Source organism: Podarcis liolepis, assembly GCF_965112155.1.
Source record: "Podarcis liolepis genome assembly, chromosome: 6".
Lineage (NCBI taxonomy): Eukaryota > Metazoa > Chordata > Lepidosauria > Squamata > Lacertidae > Podarcis > Podarcis liolepis.
This window is the reverse complement of record NC_139559.1, coordinates 76,027,570-76,048,980: the sequence shown is the minus strand read 5'-3', so window position 1 is coordinate 76,048,980 and position 21,411 is coordinate 76,027,570. Positions and strand designations below refer to the sequence as shown.

The 21,411-nt window shown below is 44.5% G+C and overlaps 2 protein-coding genes across 3 annotated transcripts in view; both read right to left on the bottom strand.

Moving 5' to 3' along the window:
- Window positions 1-21,411, bottom strand: part of LOC310710274 (uncharacterized protein) — a 982,430-nt gene that overhangs the window by 714,276 nt on the left and 246,743 nt on the right. The window lies entirely within an intron of this gene.
- The window catches only part of ABCA4 (ATP binding cassette subfamily A member 4), a 103,079-nt gene that overhangs the window by 64,554 nt on the left and 17,114 nt on the right, over window positions 1-21,411 (bottom strand). For both annotated transcript variants that reach the window (XM_083510878.1, XM_083510877.1), the window contains exons 5-12: window positions 20,865-21,001; window positions 17,417-17,544; window positions 10,937-11,134; window positions 5,816-5,905; window positions 4,609-4,849; window positions 3,189-3,328; window positions 2,021-2,137; window positions 713-910 (exon numbers count right to left, since the gene is read on the bottom strand). In XM_083510878.1, coding sequence (XP_083367004.1) covers window positions 713-910; window positions 2,021-2,137; window positions 3,189-3,328; window positions 4,609-4,849; window positions 5,816-5,905; window positions 10,937-11,134; window positions 17,417-17,544; window positions 20,865-21,001 — 1,249 coding nt within the window. The remainder of the gene's footprint in view (window positions 1-712; window positions 911-2,020; window positions 2,138-3,188; window positions 3,329-4,608; window positions 4,850-5,815; window positions 5,906-10,936; window positions 11,135-17,416; window positions 17,545-20,864; window positions 21,002-21,411) is intronic.

Sequence of the window (21,411 nt, the reverse complement as noted above, 5' to 3'; positions counted from 1 at the left end):
CCCCCCATGCTTCTGTGTGCATCACTGTTGGGTGCACCTCTGGGCTCGTAGGAGCAAGCCTAGGCAGGTAATTCATGCAGACACAATAGTTATTTTCCTCTGAGGTAAGGTAATTTTGCAGCGGCCTTGCGTCAAAAATGATCCAATCACACTCAATATGGATCTGTGGCAGAACTACAAACCCTGATTACAAGGAAGCAAGACCAGAGCAGTGAATCATGCCAAGAGAGATTGGGCAGCCTCCTTTCCTTGGCTTCACAGAAGCCCTTAATTACTGAATTAATTTATTTATCATGCCACCATGTCTCTTGCAGAACACAGATCGAAAATCACCGCACTGGTATTCCAGGTTTTTTTTACTTATGGCTGCATGCTTCTTCCTTCTTTGTCTTTTAGAATTTGCATTGTGGACCGTAAACTTCAATTATAACTGCAAATAAATTGTTTGCCCAAATCAGCCCCAATGCCAGCTCCCTAGATTGTGAAAGTTATGAACCTGAACAGCACACACACAGCCTAAAAACACTGCAGATCATCCATCTGGCTGGAGGGATTGAAAGTTGCTGCTTTACTATAGGAAAGAGATCTTCCAAACATAGTCAGTGTCTCCTATATGCTTTCTATGAATTCTTATTTTCTAAATGTTTGAGCACTGATGTTCTAATACTGTCATGAGCATCCATCCTCATATTGAAAAAGATACCAGTCTTACCTGCAGGTACTCATGGACCATGTGCAGAGCCTGGTTGGCAACACTGAAGACATCCCTCCAATCAAAGTTCACCATGCCTTCCCTTCTTCTCTCTGGTGGCCCATTGTAGAGAAAATTGATCACATCTTCTGCAGTGAAACCTTCAGAACCCAGCTGCTCATTTAAGAAGCCTTTCACCGTAGGGTTTTGCAAAGTGTCCTAGGGAAGAAACATTAGGTCTACTTTAACATATTATATTTGTACATGCATTTGTATTCTATCACCTGGGAAACTACAACCTTGGTAACTCCAAGGGAAGAATTACCTGCCACTAAGCCTGCATGGATAATTCAGTCTGGGGAAAGGTCAGAATCACGACACCAACCATCCACACAGGTGTAGAGGAACCCAAACCGTAACCCCGCCTAGGTCTGACTCCTTTGCCCTAACTAGCTACTTAGAGGCTAAACCTTAATTGCCCTTGTGTTCACTGGCTTTGAGGTAGATAGAACACATGGGTGTGGCAGCATAGCCCCTTCTCCAGACCAGTCATAACCAAAGATACCCAACATGGGCTGCCATATATCCAGAATTTCCTGGACATATCCGGAATACAGCAGTCGGAAACCGTGTCCAGGTGGAAATCACTGAAATGTCCAAGGGAAAAATGGACGTATGGCAACCCATGTTGGAAGTTTAGGTTTTGGTGAATTAGCTCAAAAACTTCATATATATTTTTGAGCTCAACAGCTTTGGCCCCCAGAAAAGCTCAACAACTTTGGCAGCACTATATTAGCCCTTGTAGCTGGGGTTAGCTCAAGACATAGCGCTGTCTGAGGCAAAGGGACAAGATACTTCCTCCCATTTGAAGTACAGACTCTGATTGGACTAACAGTTGCCCCTTCAGTTAAGACAGCATCGTCCACTGTACCTGAGGGCAGCAGGATAGCTTGGGAGTCCCATTAGGAATGGGTGATAGGAGAGATTGCTGCCACCCCAGCACCTACTGTCAGAAGCAATCACATCACTCTGCCTAATGGTAGGGCCGATCCTGCGGGTAACTAAACATCTGCCTATTTATCAGACTACCTGTAGAGTACCCGAGCCTAGGGACTAATAATGCCCTCCTGTGAGTTGCCAGAGATATGAGATTAGCTGCTATTGGAAACAGATTGCAGGACTGAGCTGGGTAGGCAATCCTTGTGTTCTCTATAATTCACTCTCATTCACATATTCCATTTTTAACCATACTTTTGACTACTGACTTCCCATGTGCAACAAGCTCATTCCAGTTCCCTTCCCATACCCAGTAAGGCATCCTGCACATACCCGGATCATGTTCATTTGCACACTGTCTTGAAAGAAGCTCCACACTTGGGGTTCCACTTCCTTCCAGGCTTTAGTCAAGAGTCTGAGGCGCACAAGTTCCTCAAATGTGGAATTTGCCTGAGTTAAGAAGTTGCAGGAGGGAGAGGAAGAAAGAATCATAGGAAAAACGAAAGATTTGGGAAGAGGCTTAGAGGCCAGCTAGTCCAAACCCCTCAAACCCAGGAAACCAAGAACTACAGCATCCCTAACCAATTACTGAACAGTCAAACACTAAATCCATATTTCTGCAGCCTTCAGAATACAAATGCATCTTGATAATGTGGCAATGTTCATGTGGCAATAATGTGCCATGGGAACGAGTCTGCATGCACCACCCTGGCCCAGTGGCTTCACCTGAACATTCACATATTGAGTGGGACTATCTGAAGGGAGATCTTTTTCATGTGTTTGGCTGAAGGCATTTGAAGTCCTTCTGCAGCCAGGAACTCAGACAGCAGGGAGGAGTCTAAGCACGTTCAGGGGAATGCACAAATAACCCCCTTTTCAGACTGCCCTTCCAAATCTGCAAGAGTTGGGGATGGTGCTGGTGAGGACAAGTTTTTGTGGGGCGGGGGGTGAGGCATGCATTCTGCACCCACATTCTGCACATTATTCCCCCCATACTTTTGAAGAATGCCTGAACAGCGATAGCGAATTCATGTGGAATTTAAGAACCTGAACAGTTATTGTGATATAGATTGGTGCTTTGTTATTTAATTACTGCAACTGGTCTCTGGGTGGGCCAAAAAAACATGGGATATCAGTGCAGTAAAATAAATTAGAAAGTGGCCTTGTGTATTATTTATACCAATTCTGCTTCATTCCAATTTTTGCAGTCCTGGGTTTGCATCAGCAAGCAGAAAAAGATCTACTATAGTAGCTACATGGATTTCTTTTTAAAAAAAAACCCGAATGGTAAGTATTAGAGAACTAAAAAGAGGCTGGGCTTCCCCCTTTCCTCCCCAGTCCTGAGTTCAAAGGCCACGTTACATTTTCTTGAGGGGGGAAAAGGTCTGTTGTTGCCTGCAGCAACAGCTTGGTTGCCACTTGTTCAATGGACCTCTCTTGCAAAGCGCTCAAGTTATAAACACTGCAGGTGCATAGGTGTAGCAGAGAGAAAATAACTTACATTCTTCAGTATCTCGTGAACGGCAGGTGAATCTGGAGCAAAGAGGATTTTCCCCATCAATAATGGTTTCATAGCCCTCCAGGCTATTTTGGTTAAAGGATTTGATTCCATAGTCTGGATCAATGTGTTACAAAAGGGAGCTATTGGAGGAAAGGGAGGGGAAAGGAGATACGTTATATAACACTGGCCCAGTTTTTAATTGTTCACGACATTCTGCAGGCTAGCCTTTCCATCTTACCAACAGAAAATTGCAGCTACACCAGTTTCTAGGAACTCAGCAAACAGAGCAAAAAGGGTTCAGGTTGCATCTATGCAGCCGCCATGCCTTTAGTTAAAAGAGCAGTGTAATAGTACTTGACTGAAATCTAAAGGACAGAAATTCCAGGGTTTATTGAGCTCATTTTACAGCAGCAGTACAGCAGCAGCAGCAGCAGAACTAAGCAGCCTTTTCCAAAACTGGTGCCATCCAGGTGGTGGTGGCGGCTTCCAGGTCAGCCTTTATCAACCGTGGGTTCCCAGATGTTGTTGGAGTACCACTCCCATCATCCCTGGCTGCTGTCCTCACTGGCTATGGATGATGGGAGTTGTAGTCAAACAACATCTGTGAACCCAACAGTTGAGAAAAGCTACTCCAGATGATGATGGCTATTCACAAGGGAATGTGGTACGTTGGAAAAGGTTTCCCACCCTTATCCTAACGTAGCAGGGATGGAGAATCTTCTTCTACCTTAGGGAAGCACTCCTTTCTAGTCAGATTTCTGAGGGCCTCACAACAAGGTGAAAGTGGACGGAGCAACAAAGGTCAATTTTACAGTAGCTGAGTTTCTACACACACACATGCCTCCTTTCTTCCAAACCACGAGGACCTCTGTATTGTCCATTCAGACAAGCAAGAGGCATAATCAGAGCTCAAGGACACATTCCAGCCTGATGCAAGGCTAATGAGGAGACTGTGGCTATGGCATCAGAAGATTCCTAAGAGCCAGGTCAGTTTTTGGACTACAACTCTCATCATCCCTAGCTAGCAACACCAGTGTTCAGGGATGAAGGGAACTGTAGTACAAAAGCAGCTGGAGACCCAAGTTTGGGGGAAAATGGGGCTAGATAGATCGGGAAGGCCAAATTGGTGTTCCCCACCCCTGGCCGTAATGCCAATTTTGGAGTCTCTCTCACTGAAGCGCCTGTCTCTTTCAGGTAATGTAGACAAATCTTAAAATGACAGCAACCTTGCATTGCTAGCAAACACACACACACAGGTTCCTGCCGTAATGATTCCAGCTGCTTTATGCCTTTCATGAATTAAGTTGTTAGGCGAAATTCCTTAAACAACTAATGGCGTAACAGTGGCATTATCAATCTTAATCTTATAATACAAGCCCACATGAAGCACAGCCAATGGGGTGGGGGGTGGAGGACTTACTGGTTGTGTTGTCATAAACATAAATGGATTCCTTCTTCGTGGAGTCAACCCCAAGGAAGGCCTTGTAATTATTGTCTTCGTACCAGTTGAGAGAGATTATTCTGGAACCACCTCCCTCTGGGTAGCCACAGAGAAGATCAGATAAAGAACTCATCAGCGGCCATAAGGACACAGGCTCCCCATCTCTCAGAAGCGGCTGTAGGGTCGATAAAAGGTCCTGAACACTTGGCCTACGTGCCAGCTGCAGTGAAACAAAGCACTTTTTAAATGACTAGTTATACTAAGAACAGAAAGGAATAATAAAGCTGAACAATATGCCCACTGCAGCAAACTTGCCCTCTTCTAGGCTTTTTGCTTTTTAAAAAGTAACAAACACTGCTCCTGCTCTCTTCTACTCTAATTAAGGACATCTTTGGCTATGCCCCTCTTAAATACAAAAAAGGTGTTGAACTGGTATTATGATGTTTGAAAGAAGTACCAAGCTGCACTGAAGCAAGATGAGGAACGTGAAGACTAAAGATAGTCACATTACTAAGGGCTGCTTGTTAATCATCATCAAGTGGGCATAAAGATAAGCAAAGGAATCTGTAGACCAAACCCAAAAGGAGGTTTGGAAGTCAGGCAAGGTATATAACAGCAGAGAATGAGCTGCAACAGCTTCCTCATACATGGAGACAAAGAGCAGCATATTATCAGATGTCCTATATAGGTTCTGGATATATCAGATTAGAGATCCTCATTAGTCAATCTGAAGCTGGATTCAGAAATGTAGGTTGTACTGTGGACTTCACCACTTCAAACTTCAGATGGGGAAAACCATTTTGGAATTCTACCTCATGTGAAAATAATGTGCTCAAATGAAAAGCTAGTGCACATCAGGGGGTAAGATTCTAGCCTCTTCCTCTTCCTGCTGAGCTAGATTTTTAGTTGCAGGTTTGTTTAACATAGAGGAATATGCAATCAGTTACCAGGACACTGAAGGTGCAGATTTGTATAATGCATGGTTTCTTAATAAGTCACAGGCAGTCGGAAGAAGCATTAAGGAAAACCAGTGGGTGAAATTACTAAACTGCCCAAGCAGTTGGCATGTTTAAATTCACTGCATAAGTATGCCTGCCTGTGTCCAATGCAAATTCCTTGCAAGTTCCTTACTCAATTTTTATGCCAGTTGCGCTCATTTTCCTACCCCACAATGCTAAAGTGTTACCTCTTGCACGGCTTGGGACACATTAGAAAGCACTCGTCCCCACATTTGTAGATCAGCACCTTGAGCATTGCCGTCTAACACGGTGGGAAGCTGTAAAAGAAGAAAAGTGAATGCTGGTGAGACATGACCAGTATCTACCTAAAGATGCTTTCAGAGTCAGGAGCTAGCTTGTGCTGGCCTCCTAGGCTGTGTTTCCAAACCTCCAATGCCTCGGTCATCCGAGTTGCCCTTTTCCAACTCTCTACAAGAAGACAATGCCATTTCTCTAATCAGGGAAAATACCCCCTTAGGGCCAGCCCTACTACAAGGAAACATCCTCAGGCAAAAAATGATGAAGAGTAAGAAATAGATCTGTATGGCCTGCCCTGTGCTTCCTAAGCTAACCTGCTGTACTTGGCCCAAGTGGAGGAAGTTTCAAGGTAAGATGCAATTGTCCGTCCCGTCAGGTTGTGTACATGGAATGGGGGGTGGCTCCACCTTGTCCTTCATCTCAGGCAGCAAAATGGTTTGGGTTGGTCCTGAACACCCTAACACACCCTGAACACAAAATTCATACAGGCTCAAGTAATCATGACTTCTTGTTGTTTAATCTCAACCACAGAATTCCTAGGATCATCATCACGAAGAACTTAAGGTAAGAGCTGTTCAATAATGGAACAGACTCCCTCAGAAGGCGGTGGACTCTCCTTTGCTGGAGGTTTTAAAGCAGAGGTTGGTATGTCTATCTGTCATGAATATTTTAGTTGTGATTCCTGCACTGACAGAGATTATCCTCAGGGTCCCTTCCAACTCCACAATTCTATGATTCTATCAACGATGCAATGCCTAGGGAAAGCACGATGCCTTTCCATATGTCCTAATGTTTCCTAACTTGGAAACATTTTAGATTTTACTTGGAAATCTACAGAATTCCTAGGATTTGCATACAATGCCTAGACCGATCAGTTTTCATTTGACTTTGTTTAGTACATTATCTCTTACCATCCACGAATGGACAACATTCTGCAGAGTATCTAAAGTTTGTACTTTGTAGCACATGCATATTCATCAAATCTCATGGTTTACAAGCAGGTTACTGATTTCTACAAGGGGCCGCTTTCAGCGTAGGAACTCATAGCCCTGATTTTGCCACTGTCCCAAAACATGCACCACTACTGCTTCTGTTTACCGACCATTAAGCCAGCAAGCAATATGTGATGAACCCAGGATAACAGCAGCAGGACCATGATCAGATGATTGAGTTTGTTATGGAAAGCAATGGTAACAAACCCGATTCCATGCTTGCCACCCAACGATATAGCTATCCTATTATGGGACAAGCATTTCTAGATGTGGCAAAGTGGATTGGACCCTGTGGTGCTGGCCAAGATCTTGCAACATCTGAAAGACTTCCACTTCTTTTCCTGGATGTGCAAGAAGAAAGCATGAGCGGTGTTGCTTTTGTTCCCACCCTGCAGGCTGTGAGGAATCACATATTCCAAACATGATCCACTCCCTTTTTACCCTGCGGGTATCGGTATCGTCTTTCTGGCTTGCTGAAATTATTTCAGAATGCATCATTCTGTGGCATCACACATACCATAGATTACAAGGGAGGCCTCTCTAGTATTCATGGCCTATCACCTTATGAGAAAGTCCAGTCAGACCAGGAAATTTTGCGGTGAGTGATTTTGCAGGGCGAACAAGGAATTTTAAGAATTTGCCTAATCCATATTGCTCTCTGTTCATTTCCTTGCTCTGTCACACACTCCCACACTCCCACCAGTGATTGGATTAGTTAAAATATTCAACCATCCTTTAGAATTTGATTTTTCATGTGACCACAGCTAGAGGCAGCAACACTCCTGAATGTCAGTTACTGGAAAACACAGGAGGGGAGACTGCTCTTGTGCTCGTATCCTGCTTGCTGGACACTGTGAGAACAGGATGCAGGATTAGATGGGCCTTTGGCCTGATCCAGCAGACTCTTTTTATGTTCATATAATGAGGTATATAGTATAAGGCTTGGTATAAGGCAGCTTCCAAAATGACTGAAGAGTTGAGGAGATGACCAAATTGCGAGCTTATTCTGAGGCCCACCAGTATCTGTGGTCAATTTCTTCACAGTAGCTCTGTCGATGCCCTGCCTATCTTACCTCAGAGGTTAAAGATAGGAAATCAATGCCAGAATTACCTTCAAACCATAACAATGAATTCCCTTCCAGGGGGCAACAATTGTTCACCCGAGTGTAGGCTGAGGTAAACTCTGACACCAGAGTATTTGCTTTGCAGGCAAAGTTCAGATTTCATATCCTTGGGGCAGAGTTGTAAAAAGCCCTAAATCAGATTGAAAGTTGAAAAGGTTTGTGCGGGGACTAGCTATTCTGCTGAAGGCATCATTCCTTGCAGGCAGCAGACTAACACAGAATGGGAGAAAAGCACAGATCACTCTCAGGCTGTCAGGGACCTGACAAATTGACAGTTTTACGGTGCACACATGCTGGTATTTATAACCTGTCGTGTACAGTGAACAGGAACGCCTGTAACCCAAACAGCCCCGAGCTACTGTTGATGTTTTCTCTGTAGCCTCTGAAGGCAGAACGATGGAGAGATCATTAAGACTCTGCTAACCCTTTCGCTCACCTGAAAAGTTTTGCAACTCACAATGACATCCAACATAAACATGAAAGCGGTCCTGTGGATACGTTTTGCTCTGCCCTCCTCACATTCTGCCTGGGCCTCCACATAGCAGCCTTGGCTGATTCCCACTGCCCACATTTTCCGTCCCTGGTACTAGTCTGCTGAACACTTCTGGAGGAAATCTGAAGAATGTGCTGACTCTGACATTTGTAAACACAGCCTTTCCTCCTTCAGCTCTACCCTTTGCTTTGCCAGAAAGAAAACACACACACACAGACACACACACACACACACACACACACACACACACACAACTGTACTATTCTCTCTGTGTGAATGTCTAGTGAACACTCCAGTCATATAACCTTCTCCCCAAATCTTCCCCTTCACCCCCACATCAATCTGCTGACAAGATCTTGCAAACTTTTCCCAAGGAAAAGATCTAGCAGAAATCCCCCTCCATCCCCCTTCTGACTCCTTACTGACAGGGGCTTCGTATTGCAATTGGCGGGCAATTTTTCTGTGTGTGCATTTCATGCATTCACTTCCATTCATTTCTGTTTTTACAGTCATGGATATTCACTGCTGTCTGCTGTTTGCTGTCCACAAAAGCCCATGCCCAAGTGGGCGAAAGTTAACAGAATGCCTCTGCTGCATTGTAACTGTTTTGCCCCTTTGCAAAATAGTTAGAGTGTTGAACATGGGAAGGCTGAGTTGCACACAGGTGAGGAGCAAACAGAAGTAGGGGCTGTTATCATTAGAGGCCACCGACTAAAACATCATTCATCACACGCAACAAACCACTCGCTTAAAAAGAAAAAGCTCCAACAAGCTTCCATGCCAGAAGTAGCTGCCAAAGTATAACAGGTTATTTTTACTCATTGGATTTTCCACAGAAAGAGGAAATCCGGATTAAAAGTTTTCTGAAGGTATGAGCTATTGTATTGATGATTACAACAACATTACACAAAGACACTGCAAAAAAACTTGTGTGTGTAAGCAACACCAGTTCCACAATAGTCACATCTGGATGCACCCTGGCTCTTCCGCAAACTGCAAACCCACCCTAACTATTCATTCCATCAGCCCAACTTTCATTCCTTCTCTGTCTCCCACCTGTAGTTTTGCAGCTCTTGCCCTACCCTGCTCTCTCTCTCTCTCTCTCTCAATGTTTAATTCCCCCTTCTTAAGAAAACCCTTAAGGGTTTAACCACATATCATCTTTCAGATACGTCGCACACCAAACCTCATTGAATTCAAGGTATGAAGGAAAGGCTGGCAGCAGGCGGCGGCGGTGGGGGCAACCCACATCAACCACAATTACATCAGCAGATATACATGAAGGGGCAATTAAGATATAATGGCGGTGTGCACATGTGCATTTCTCAGCAGGCCATCCCGTTCACATATAAAGAAGGGAGAAGGGGAGTGTCTTATGTTAACTGTAAAAGAAAGGGAGGTACTGAACCCTTCCCCCTTCCGTTCTTTACCTCCCCACAGTCTAATGAGTAAAAATAACCCGCAGGCACTGCTGGCATGGAAGTTTGTTAGTGCATTTTTAGTGAGCAGTTTGTTACATGTGTGGCACTCAATTCCCAGCAATCTGAACAAATCACAGCTCCTAGGATCCTTTGGGGGCAGCCATGTGCATTAACAGTATGGGGTGGATGCCTGCACAACCCCAGGGCTCATCCATACTTCATTTTGTGCCACAAGTTCTAGGTACAGCTATGGGATTTCTAGGTCCATGTCCAAGCGGATTTATTTATTTATTTATTGTCCCACCGCTTTCCCAGGGAAAACCTAGTATAAGCAAAATTCCGGTTTTCAACCACAAATGCTGCTAAACCGCACCTTGACAGCTCATGAGAGCAAGGCATGTTCAAGGATACCAAAGATAAAACTCTGGCAGAATCTCAAGTGTGAAATGAAGGGCAAACAAACAAAAATGTCTCATGGAAAGGGACTAAGTGTAAGAGATGTCATAAATGAATTCAAAATGGCAACAACCTACTATCAAGTAGTCTAGAGTTATGCAAAAGTTTAAGTAATTAAAATGAAACGATAGCAAACCAAGCAGTTCTTATGGAATCACAGAATGGTAGAGCTGGAAGGGACCACAAGGGTCTTCAAATCCAACCGCCTGCAATGCAGGACTCCTTTCCCCAATGTGGGGTTCAAACCGACTGAGCTATTGATCTCCATGCACCTGTTCAGGACTCCAGCCAGTCAGCTGTGCCCGCTTCCAAGATAGCCATTCCTTTCCACAGGGATCCTTAACCAGGATCCCACAGGACCCCCGCCATGGCGCTGGGCCACAGGTATAGCATACCTAAGGTTCCTTTTTCTCAGAGACCAGCAACGTAACGACATCTAATCATTTTACATCTTCCTCTGGGACAAATACAGCAGCAGCACTACTATCCAAGCAACAAGAATTTTGAAAAACAAGACAAACGTAACCATATATAAAAAGATCAGTCTTTGGCAGCCAGTACTCACCAAATGGAAAAGCTTGAAAAAGTCTGTGTTGGCGTACAAAGAGTCCTCGACCTTCTGCAGGTCCTCCTGGGAAAGGGCACACATTGCCTGGTGCACAGCTTGGAAGCCCCCTGGACTGCTGAAGATAATGAATCGATTCAGCAGGGCCTGGCTACAGGCAATATCTTTCAGAGTCAACTCTGGGACGCCAAAGGCAAACTGTAGGCAAAAGACAAACCATACAAGATTAGAACCCCCCAACCTTGGAGCATGGGAAGACCGCCAAAAATTTATAATCCGGCACAATATTTGGACTGTTTGATTATCGTATAATTTGTATAATTTGGAATGTTTAATGTGGTCTTATTGGATTGTTAAAATGGAAAACTTAATAATTTTTTTTTTTAAAAAAAGACAAACCATATGTATTCTTTGTCAATGTGGAGAATCTCTGTCAGGTCGCTTCAGTGCACAACTCAGACCTTTATTTATTTGTGTTTGTTTTCAATACTTATATACTGCCCAATAACAAAAGTTCTCCAGGAGGTTCTGTATTGGGACCTGTGGTGTTGTTGTTTTTAAACTTGCCCTTAAACCGGTGCCATTTTTCTAGATAAAAATTTGCCGGAACTCAGCATGAACACCTCCCTCATTCTCTTAGAATGACAATGGCGCCCACCTGAGAGGTGCCAGAACTGAGTTCCAGCAAGTTCCAGCTGGGGGAAATAAGCTCTGCTCTAAACGATACGGATTTAGGAGTGAACAGTGAGGTGGCCAGGTTTTCTGACTATACTAAATTGTTCAGGGCCATCAAAACAAAAAGAGATTGTGAAGAGCTCTGAAAGAACCTCTTCAAACGGAGCAAATGGGTGGGGAAATGGCAGATGCAATTCAATGTAAGCATGTGTTGCATGTTGAGGCAAAAATAAAATAAAATTTCACATATAAGCTCATGGGGTTTGAACCGGCATTGATAGACCAGGAATGAGGCCTTGGGGTTGTGGAGGATAGCTTGATGAGGACCCAGTGTGTGACAGCAGTGAAAAAGGCAAATTCCATGCCTGGAATCATTAGGAGAAGAACTGAAAATAAAACTGCCAATCTCATAATGCCATTATACAAATCTGTGGTGTGACCTTATTTGGAATACTATGTGCAGTTTTGGCCACCCCTCACCTCAAAAAGGATATTGCAGTGTTGGAAAGGGCTCAGAACGGCCCTTTGAACAAAATGATTGAGGGGATGCAGCAACTCCCCTATAAATAAAGGTTGGAACTTTGTAGTCTATAGACAAAAGGCAGGTAGGAGTCAATGTGATAGAATTTATAAAAATTCATGGCGTTGAGAGATCTGCTCCACTTCCCAGTGGGGAGGACTTGCGGTGGACCACGTGGCCACCCATTCCCCTCTGGGGGTGGGGGCAGAGTCCCTTATCACCCAGAGGTCCCAGCCTCATCATAGAACCACCCAGCCAATCAGCTGGCTGAGGGGGCATGGCCGGGACCCATTTAAACCAAGGCTTGGTCCAGAGAACTTCCTTCTGGTGTGCTTCCTTGATCTCCCACCCACCCTCCCTATTTTCAGGTTCTCGAATTTGGCCTTGCTATGGACCTTGGTTGGTTGCCATTGAGGGGCCTGGTAGGAATTTTTCCACTTGGCAAATTGGCTTGGGCCATTTGGTTTTCGCCTACCTCATAGCAATCGTCACAACTTTGTAAGGTATGGTGGTTAGGCATTGGTTGATCTTATGATGGGGAGGGGAGGTGTGGCCATCACCTGCCCCTCCAAGCAGATTCCGTTAAAGGAATCTGGGGTGTGCGGATCTTGTCCAAAGCCTGGGGTAGGGGTAGGGCCCTGCCACGACCCCGTCGGGAACCCAGGGGAGCTCGAGTTTGTTTGCGCCAACGGGGCTCCCCCTACTGGTGGTTGACCCTTACAGGACTCCCTGCATGACAGGCAGGAGTCAGATATAGTCAAGTCAATTCCAATGCCTAAGCCAATACCGCTCACATTCTGTAACCAATAAAGTTGTGGCCTAAATTTGCCCAATAACATTAACCTAATATCTGTGTCCTTGTGTCTCATTCATCAACGAGGGGGTGGCCTCGGGGTCTCAACATGCGAAGTGCATGGGTAACTTTTCATGAAACTGAATGTTTGAATATTCAAGACAGATAAAACAATGTTCTTAATGCAGTGCATAGTTAAACTATGGAACTCACTCACACGGGAGTCAGTAATGGCCATCAACCTAGATAGCTTTAAAAGAGAATAAGGCAAATTCATGGAGAAGAGGACTGTCGAAAGCTACTAGCCACGCTGGCTGTGCTCTGCCTCCACAGTTGGAGTCAGGAATGCTTCTTAATACCAATTGCTAGGAACCACAGGAGGGGAGAACATTCTTGTGCTTGAATTCTGCTTGTGGGTTTCCCACAGATATCTGGTTGGCCACTGTGGTAACAGGAGGCTGGAGCAGATGGGCCACTGGCTTTATGCAGCAGGCTCTTCTTATGTATGTTTACAAGTAAAAATAAAACAAAACCATAAGTACAATATGAAAATAAGCCTAAAACAGAATAAAAACAGCAGCAGAGGGCTGTGTACACACACATTAGCTGCGATCCATATCTATCCTGTAGTTTTTTTTAGGAAATGCGATGTTTTGATACATTTACCCCTCCCACAAAAGCTTTTAAACCAAAAAGAGAAAAAAACAAAGTAGCTACTATTTAAGCCAACTACGCGCACACAGTCTGAGAATGACCTATCTGTCGTTAAAGTCTGTACAATGGAACTTAAAGGTACTAAAAATATATTTCAGATTAAGAAGCTTGGGAAAATAAAAGGGTCTGGCACCTGGTCCCCCGCCCAGATGATTACTGCAGCCAGTATAAATTATGTAGAATAGCAAACACTGCAGGATAAATGGTGCATAATAAAATAAATGATGCAAGCATGCATAATTTTCAGTGTCTGTACAGGTCATAGACTATTGTTGCAGAATTTGTATTACTTTTGGCTAAGATTTATTGTTATTTTTAGTGCGTAATTTGGATGAAACCCGAGCAGCTATCTTTTAGATTGCTGGGGGGCGGGAGGAATGGCACAAACAATTATTGTTTTACTGTTGGTTTTTCTCTATGATGTTTTTATTTCCTGAAATAATTTGCAGCTGCTGTGATTGTCACAAATACACTTTGTAGAACAGCAGGATAAAAAGCACTGAGATCAATAATAAATAACATCTGTGTTCCCCATGATGGATGGGCCAAGGACATCAGAAAACAACCTTGTGTTAGGACACAGAAATGAAAACAAGATTATACATCGGCTTACTGAAATTAACCACAAACTCATAAGATGTCCTTTATGTGCAGAAGCTTCATCAAACAGAGGCCCAATTCAGAAAATGTCCCAGAAGAGCAGAGTTAGAAAAATATTACACCTCTCCATACAGTTTTCCTGGTAGTTCTGACTACAGCCAACCTCCCCCCCCCCCCACACACCATTTTTCTTCTGGGAGTCAAAAGTTGCCTGTTATCTGCCCTGCAGCCTCAAAGCAGCAGTTGAGAAATACATTCCAGTAATTTTATCAGCGTGCCATTGTTCACTGAGCACTTTCGAGATGAGGAACAAAATATTTTCTCAGTTAGGTGGCCTCTAGATTAGGTTTAGCTTTCATGAGCAAGTGTGTGTCATTTCCTGCACTCCCAGGGTGCTGTGAGGTCAGCGCTTCAGCTGTGCTCAACCCTTTGCAGAAAAAAGAGGTTCAGATGCTCGTAAACAGGCCTTAGTTTGACCAGTATCCTCTTTTCATTCTCCAGAATGGCATTTAAACAGGGGGAGCTGAACAGGATATATGATTAACAGTGGGCAAAGCAGCATCAAAGCATCCCATAGTAATGACATCCGTTCACAAAGCGTAGCTCCAAGAGCAGCTTCTGGTCAACCGGAAACAGGAAGTTGCTTTGCAACTAGAAATGTGCACTGTGCGTTCAGATGCATTTCCAGATGAACACCGGACAGTCTTAAAAATTGAATTGCAGATGGCATGGCTTTGCTGCTACAGAATGGGGGTGGGGGCAGGAATACAGGACTGAATGACGGCACGCTCCCTCTTACATGAAAAACACTGCACAAAGAAAGCTAGGCATCAGGGAGAAGGGTTCTAGCCTACCCGCACCCCTGGCATACTAATTTTCTCTCTTTGGGGATTTTCATATGAGACTATTGAAACATGCCACCTCCTCACCCTATCTTTAGACTACGCTGCAGTCCGTGAAAATGTTTATTACTCGGATGGCTGACTGCGTGTAGATGAGCCCTAAGAATCACAATGGAGATCTGCAGACCTGGGTCAGCAGGGCCACTTTGACAAGGGAATGGGATGTAGGTTAGTGTATACTCTGTATTAATGGGGGTTCATACTCATTAGTGTGTACAAGCACACTCTGATAAATTATGATCAAAAACTCCGCTTCACTATTCAGGTGCTGAAATCCGTTTGATTTTTAGCCAAGTAAGCACCCTTACAAGAATACATGATGAGATGGCCAACATGCTATTCTTAGGAGATCTCAACTGCGGTTTCTTTAGTGGGGTGTTAAGACTGTCTTGCCATTGAACACCCTGGTGTCTTGGTATTGTCAACACCCATCAAAAGAAGACTGGTGAGTGCCCAAAGTCACCAACACTGGGCCCTGCAGTATTTGTTATTTGTTAAAATAAAAGAGCGGGAGAGATAGGATTTTATTTCACTGAAACCACTTGTGCTGGTAAAGACTGCTGGCTTTCACATCACATAGAACCTAACTTTTTTTTTTTCCAGGCTGTCAGGGGTAAAAATAAAATAAAATGCTTTCTTCTGTGCAATTCAGAGAGCTGCCAGGGAGCTTCCTACAGCTCTGGTCAGAACCCAATCAGCTGAACAATCCAGCGAATGATCATGCAAGCCACCTACAATTTTCAAAACCCCAAAGGAGTGAAAAGTGAAAAGCAAGCTCATTAATTCTATCTCCTGCTGGCCACAAACAGCCACACACATTTCCCAGATTTGGGCATTGTACAGCAAAAATGAAAAAAGGGGGGGAAATAAAGAAAAAGGGATTGTGCCCAGACAGCTGGAGTCCTTCCCTCCTTCTCCCTGCACTCTCACACGGTCAGAAAGGCTTTCGTTCCAGAGATCTGATTCAGCCGGCCTCATTCAAAAGCGCAACATTCTTCTCACAGCTCCCAAGCCACAAGGACAGAAGGGGGCAATGACAGCCTGGACTGAATCACACACAAACTATCTGTGAGGAGCAAATGCTGGGAGATAACCTGGGATTGCAATTTTCCACCAAAGGTTTTTTGTTATGTTTTTTTTGGCCGAAGTGCTATTATTTTGGTGAGCATTCAAGACAGGAGATCTGTCATCCGAGGGTCCAGTCTATTCACCTGGAACAATGCCCTGACAATGCCCTTCCACCTCTGCCCTCGCTGACATCAGGAGTGGTGGATTTTCAACATTCCTCCAACATGGGCATTGGGGTCCCATTTACACTTCTATTGAGATAAAGTGATGCATAGACAACCACAGAGAGAGCCCAAACCAGGTCTAGTCATGGATGAAAATTTCCTTACTGGGCATGTATCCATGACTGAGCATCAGCCTCTTCAGGCCTCAAAAGCAATAAAGGCAACTTCTGGTAATACTTGTGCCTTAGTCATGGATTGCTTTGGAAGAACGGCCAAGTATTATGTCTCATTACCAAACCAATGGTTAAAGATTTGCTGCAAACCAGGATGAGAAACCAATAGGGTAGTTTAAGGTGGCCATGACTATATTCAAGCTAAGTCTATAGCTTTTAAGTTACTCAGTAGCAGCTGCCATTTGAACTGTAGACTGAGCAGGCATACATATCACCTGCTGGTCAAAGTCTTTCCCACTGCTAAGATGTATTTTACTTTGTTTAAATTGCAGCAATTATTTCTGCATTTGCATCCACACATATAAATTAGCATGTGCAAATTTTATACAAGGTGATCACTTAAGAGGAAATGCATTGACACAAAAGAGGAACTGTGTCTCCCCACAAGTGCGCAGTATAGTAGCATAAACCGTTGCTGGCTGTCAGGCTCATGGGAGCATAGGAAGGTGCCTTAAACACTCAGACCACTGGTCCATCTAGCGCAGTATTTTCTATCCTGACTAGCAGCAGTGCTAAATGGGTTTCAGGTGGGTGTCCTTTGCAGCCCTACCCGGAGATGCCGAGGATTGAACCTGGAAACTTCTGCATGCAAGGAAGATGCTCAACCACAGAGCTACAGCCCTTCCTTTCAGAGCTTTTGTTTCTAGTTTTTTCATTCAAGGTGGCTGGTTTTTAATCAATTTAATTGCTTTTAAAATTGTGTTATTTTATTACCTATGCATTGCCTTAAGAACCCTTGGGTACTGACAGCAGAAAAATACTGTAAGAATATTTACATGAGCATGTTTGCTGCAATATTTACAAGACTCACCTGTTCAGGTCTCACTTGAGCATTCATCAGGTGGTGAACCACCATGTCAGGAAGACGTGCATCTTCACGCAGAAACTTAGTTAGGTTCTCCCCATTTTTCAGGATGTCCTGGATTCGTATTCCATTTCCTGGGTGAAGAAGACAAAAAGAACAAGAGGCCTATTAAGAGTTGATGCACCATGGTGCCTTTAAGAAAGCCAGTACAGTGGTTGAGCGTGAGCTAGAACCACAAATCCATTCCATGGCTTTAAGGAAACCACTGTTTCTGACACTTGGGCGTGCACCCAACTCCACTGGCCTACCTCACAAGATTGTGGTAAAAAATTGTGAGATAATGCATGCCAAGGGCTTTGAAGGTGCGTAGACACTATACCTTTAAAGCACATTCAAAGCACACCCTCAAAGAATTTTGGGAACAGTAGTTTGTTAAGGGTTGCTGGGAACTGTAACTCTGGGAAGGGTAAAACTACAGTGCCCAGAATTCTTTGAGGGGGAAATGTGCTTTAAAGGCAAGGGGTTTTTTGAGCAGGAACTCGGAGGGCACTGAGTTCCCTTACCTTTTAAAAATTAATTAATTTTATGTTTGGGGCGGGGGCTGAAATGGATATAAACCAGGCATAGGCAAACTCAGCTCTCCAGATGCTTTGGGACTACAACTCCCATCATCCTTAGCTAGTGGTCCGGGATAATGGGAGTTGTAGTCCCAAAACATCTGGAGGGCCAAGTTTGCCTGTGCCTGATAAACACCCAATGCCTGAGCCAAAAAAATCTGTAATCAATAAAGTTGTGGCTGTTTCTAATCCAAATCATTGTCTGCTTGAGGTTATTAATCACATCTTACTTTTAGCCACTGCCTCTGTGTGTGTGTGTGTGTGTGTGTGTGTGTGTGTGTCTGGCACTGCAACTGGGCCTGCAACAAACAAACAAACAAACAAACAAACAAACAACTTTCATGGTGAGTTTCCCCACCTTCCCCCCCAGAAAATATTGCCTATTACAATATTATTTAAAGAAGTTACAACTGAAAAGTTACAACTGAGGAGTTTAGACATACATAGAACAAAAGTAATCGAGATGGAGAGATTAGTTTCCCAGAGCTGTTGCTCTATTCCTCTGTCTGCATTACACATCAGCTTTGTCTGAAAACACTAGTACTCCAACTAGTGGAGTTGGGTCCCCTTGGGAGAAAGTGGGACACCCAAAAGGGGAGATAAGATGCTGAGACAGGCTTTCTTCTCCCCATCAGCCAAGGTGTGGGTGACACATGCCCTCTAGCAGAGGATCAACACTGAATCATGTGGGGCTGACAGCTCCCTCAATTGCCCCATCATTCTCAGCCAAATTTGGAAGAAACGTCCGCTTTGTTCCAACGGTGCTTCCTGATATGCCGTTTTAGGAAGCGCCAGAAACGTTTTGCTCTATTCCACTGCCTAGTGCCAATGCAGGCTCTATCCACATCGAAATCGCTGCACAGCAGGAACCATGTGAGAATTGCTACACACTCATACTAGGCAGTGCTGGATTGGGAGAGAGGCAGGAGGTAGAATAAGTTTGAAATGGAGGGCAGGGGGTGAACTTAAGAAGTTTGGGAAATACTGGCCTAAAAGAAGTGCATTCATTTAAAAACAAACAGCGTTTAAGACTCTTTATTTTATTTTTAAAAAGGTGCCTGAATGTGAAATGACAGTTGTATTGCACATTACACAAGAGACTTGGCATTTGGACCACGCTTGTTTATTTTTCTGAATGTTGAATGGGGTTGGCGTGCTCATAAAATGCAGACCTGGGATTTCAAAGAATGGAAGAAAGTTCCAAAAAAAAAAGGCCTGGAGTGTGGCCCTGGAACTGTGAGCTTCAAAGCTCTTGAGTGTTTTGTAGTTTGGGGTGTGTGTGTGTGTGTTTTCAGTCACTTACTCAAGGAGAAATGGTTTTGTAATCTCTTTCTTCAGTTCACCTCCCAAAGACCTGTTTCCTTGTAGGGAGTCCCGAATTCCTCCAATTAGTTTCTCATGACCAGGGCTGGATTAATCATTATGCTAAGTAAACTACAGAGTAGACTTCTCCCAATCAAGCAGGAGAACCTGCTGTGGCCTAATTTTCTAGGAGCTTTCCTAGCAGCCTACTCCTTGCAATTCTTCAAAAACCTGCAAAAAAAATATGCTCAGAATATCTGCATCTGCTCTCTCATCAGAGTGGACAGAGGTAAGCAGCCACAATCTCTGACAGAACTGAAAGATTAGTATGAATTTGTTTGCACTGTCATTTTCACCATTGATCATAAGCCTGCAAGTGGGCTAAGAACCTCTTTAACAATAAAAGCATGTCCTTAGGGAACGGTTGACCAGACATGGACTTTGTGCTGGTGCTCAACCAACTCATGAAGGCCTATGCAATTTGTGACCCACCAAGCAGAATGCAGCTCACCAGCTGTGCCTACCCAGGGGTGAAACTAGGCTTTATTTCACCTGGGTCAAAGACCCAGTTTGGCACTCCCTGCATGCACACTTGCTTACGCACACACACAGACGCTGGGAGCCTCAGTGGCTCCCCTCTGGAGGCTTCATCCGGGGCAAAAACACCCATCTAGCTCCCCACCCTCTGGTAGCTATGACACTGAACCACCTACTCTTTTTTTTGCAGTCCCTGCAGGCAGCATAAAGGTGAGGTTTGCCAAGTGCTCTTTGGCTTGATGAGTTACAATGGGGTCTCCTGTAACCTGCATTGTGACAGCGTGCTGTAGAGTTGTCTGGACTTGATGTGTCACTGACCCAGAAAATCTAACTTGTGGATGAATGCTGCAATCCTGTGCAACTGGAATGGGGAGCCTGCAGCCCTCCAGACTCAATGCCCATCAACCCCAGCCAGCATAGTCAAAGTCAGATATCATGGGAGTTGTAGTTCTACCACAGCTGGAGAGCTTCAATTTCCCCATCTCTGCTACATACATACATACACACCAACCAACCTAAGCCCAATAGCTGTGTATAGAATTGAACCGAAAAGAAATTACTGTGTCTATTGACCAAATGAGTGAATGGATTACTGCTGTATTTGCACAAGCTGTTGGCACAGATGAAGGGGAGTGGAAGGGTCTCAGGTTAAGAGCACAGAAGGTCAGGAAGTGTAGGAAGTTTGGCTCAAAACCACCGGGGGGGGGCGGGGACCAGACTTTCACCACTGACGAGAGGCAAAGTCAAGCCCAAGTAAGAATCTGAGCCCACGTGAATTGTGGAAGCTGGGAGCTGAGACAGGCAGGTGGATATGATAGCAGATGGGAAGGGAAGCAGCAGAGACCAGAGGCACCTGGAGTGAGGGACTGGGAGTCTCATTACTGTGTCACTGACAAAAACTGCAGGTTAATCAAGTTGAAAATGTGTGACCGCTGCTTATCTTCTGAGCAAGGAAATAATTAACAGCTTTTCTCCAAATGACAGAGAACTATTATTACCTGCAATCCTTTCGGGATTTGTCCTCATGGTTTCCATAAACTGGGTCATGGAGCGTAGTTCTTCCCAGAGTCGGCCCAGTTCTGTTGCGTGTGCATTCAGCAATAGTTCTTGAGCATCTTTGTACACTCTTGCTAAACTGAAGGAGGTGGGGGAGCAGGAGGAGGAGAAAGGCTGCTTAGCATGGATTGCTACATTTCCCAAAGGAGGTCCCCATATCATGGCGGCAGGCAGCATTGCTGGGCACATGTGTGGAGAAAGTAATCACAGCAGCCAGTTGCCTTTCCCACCAGACTGGAGCCCTCCAACCTGCAGGTGAGCTGTGCTACGCCTTTCTACTTATGCCCACCAACAGGGCTATGGAAAAAATATGACATATAACCCTGAAGACAAGATAGTACCCCCTCCTTACATTTACAAGCAGGGTGACTGGACAAGCAGTTGACTCTTAACTTCAACCCTGGTGATGGGGCTGTGTCCTTCACCTGACCCCATTACCATGATGGTCCCATCCACACCATAAAATCAAAAGAGATTAAAACCACATTC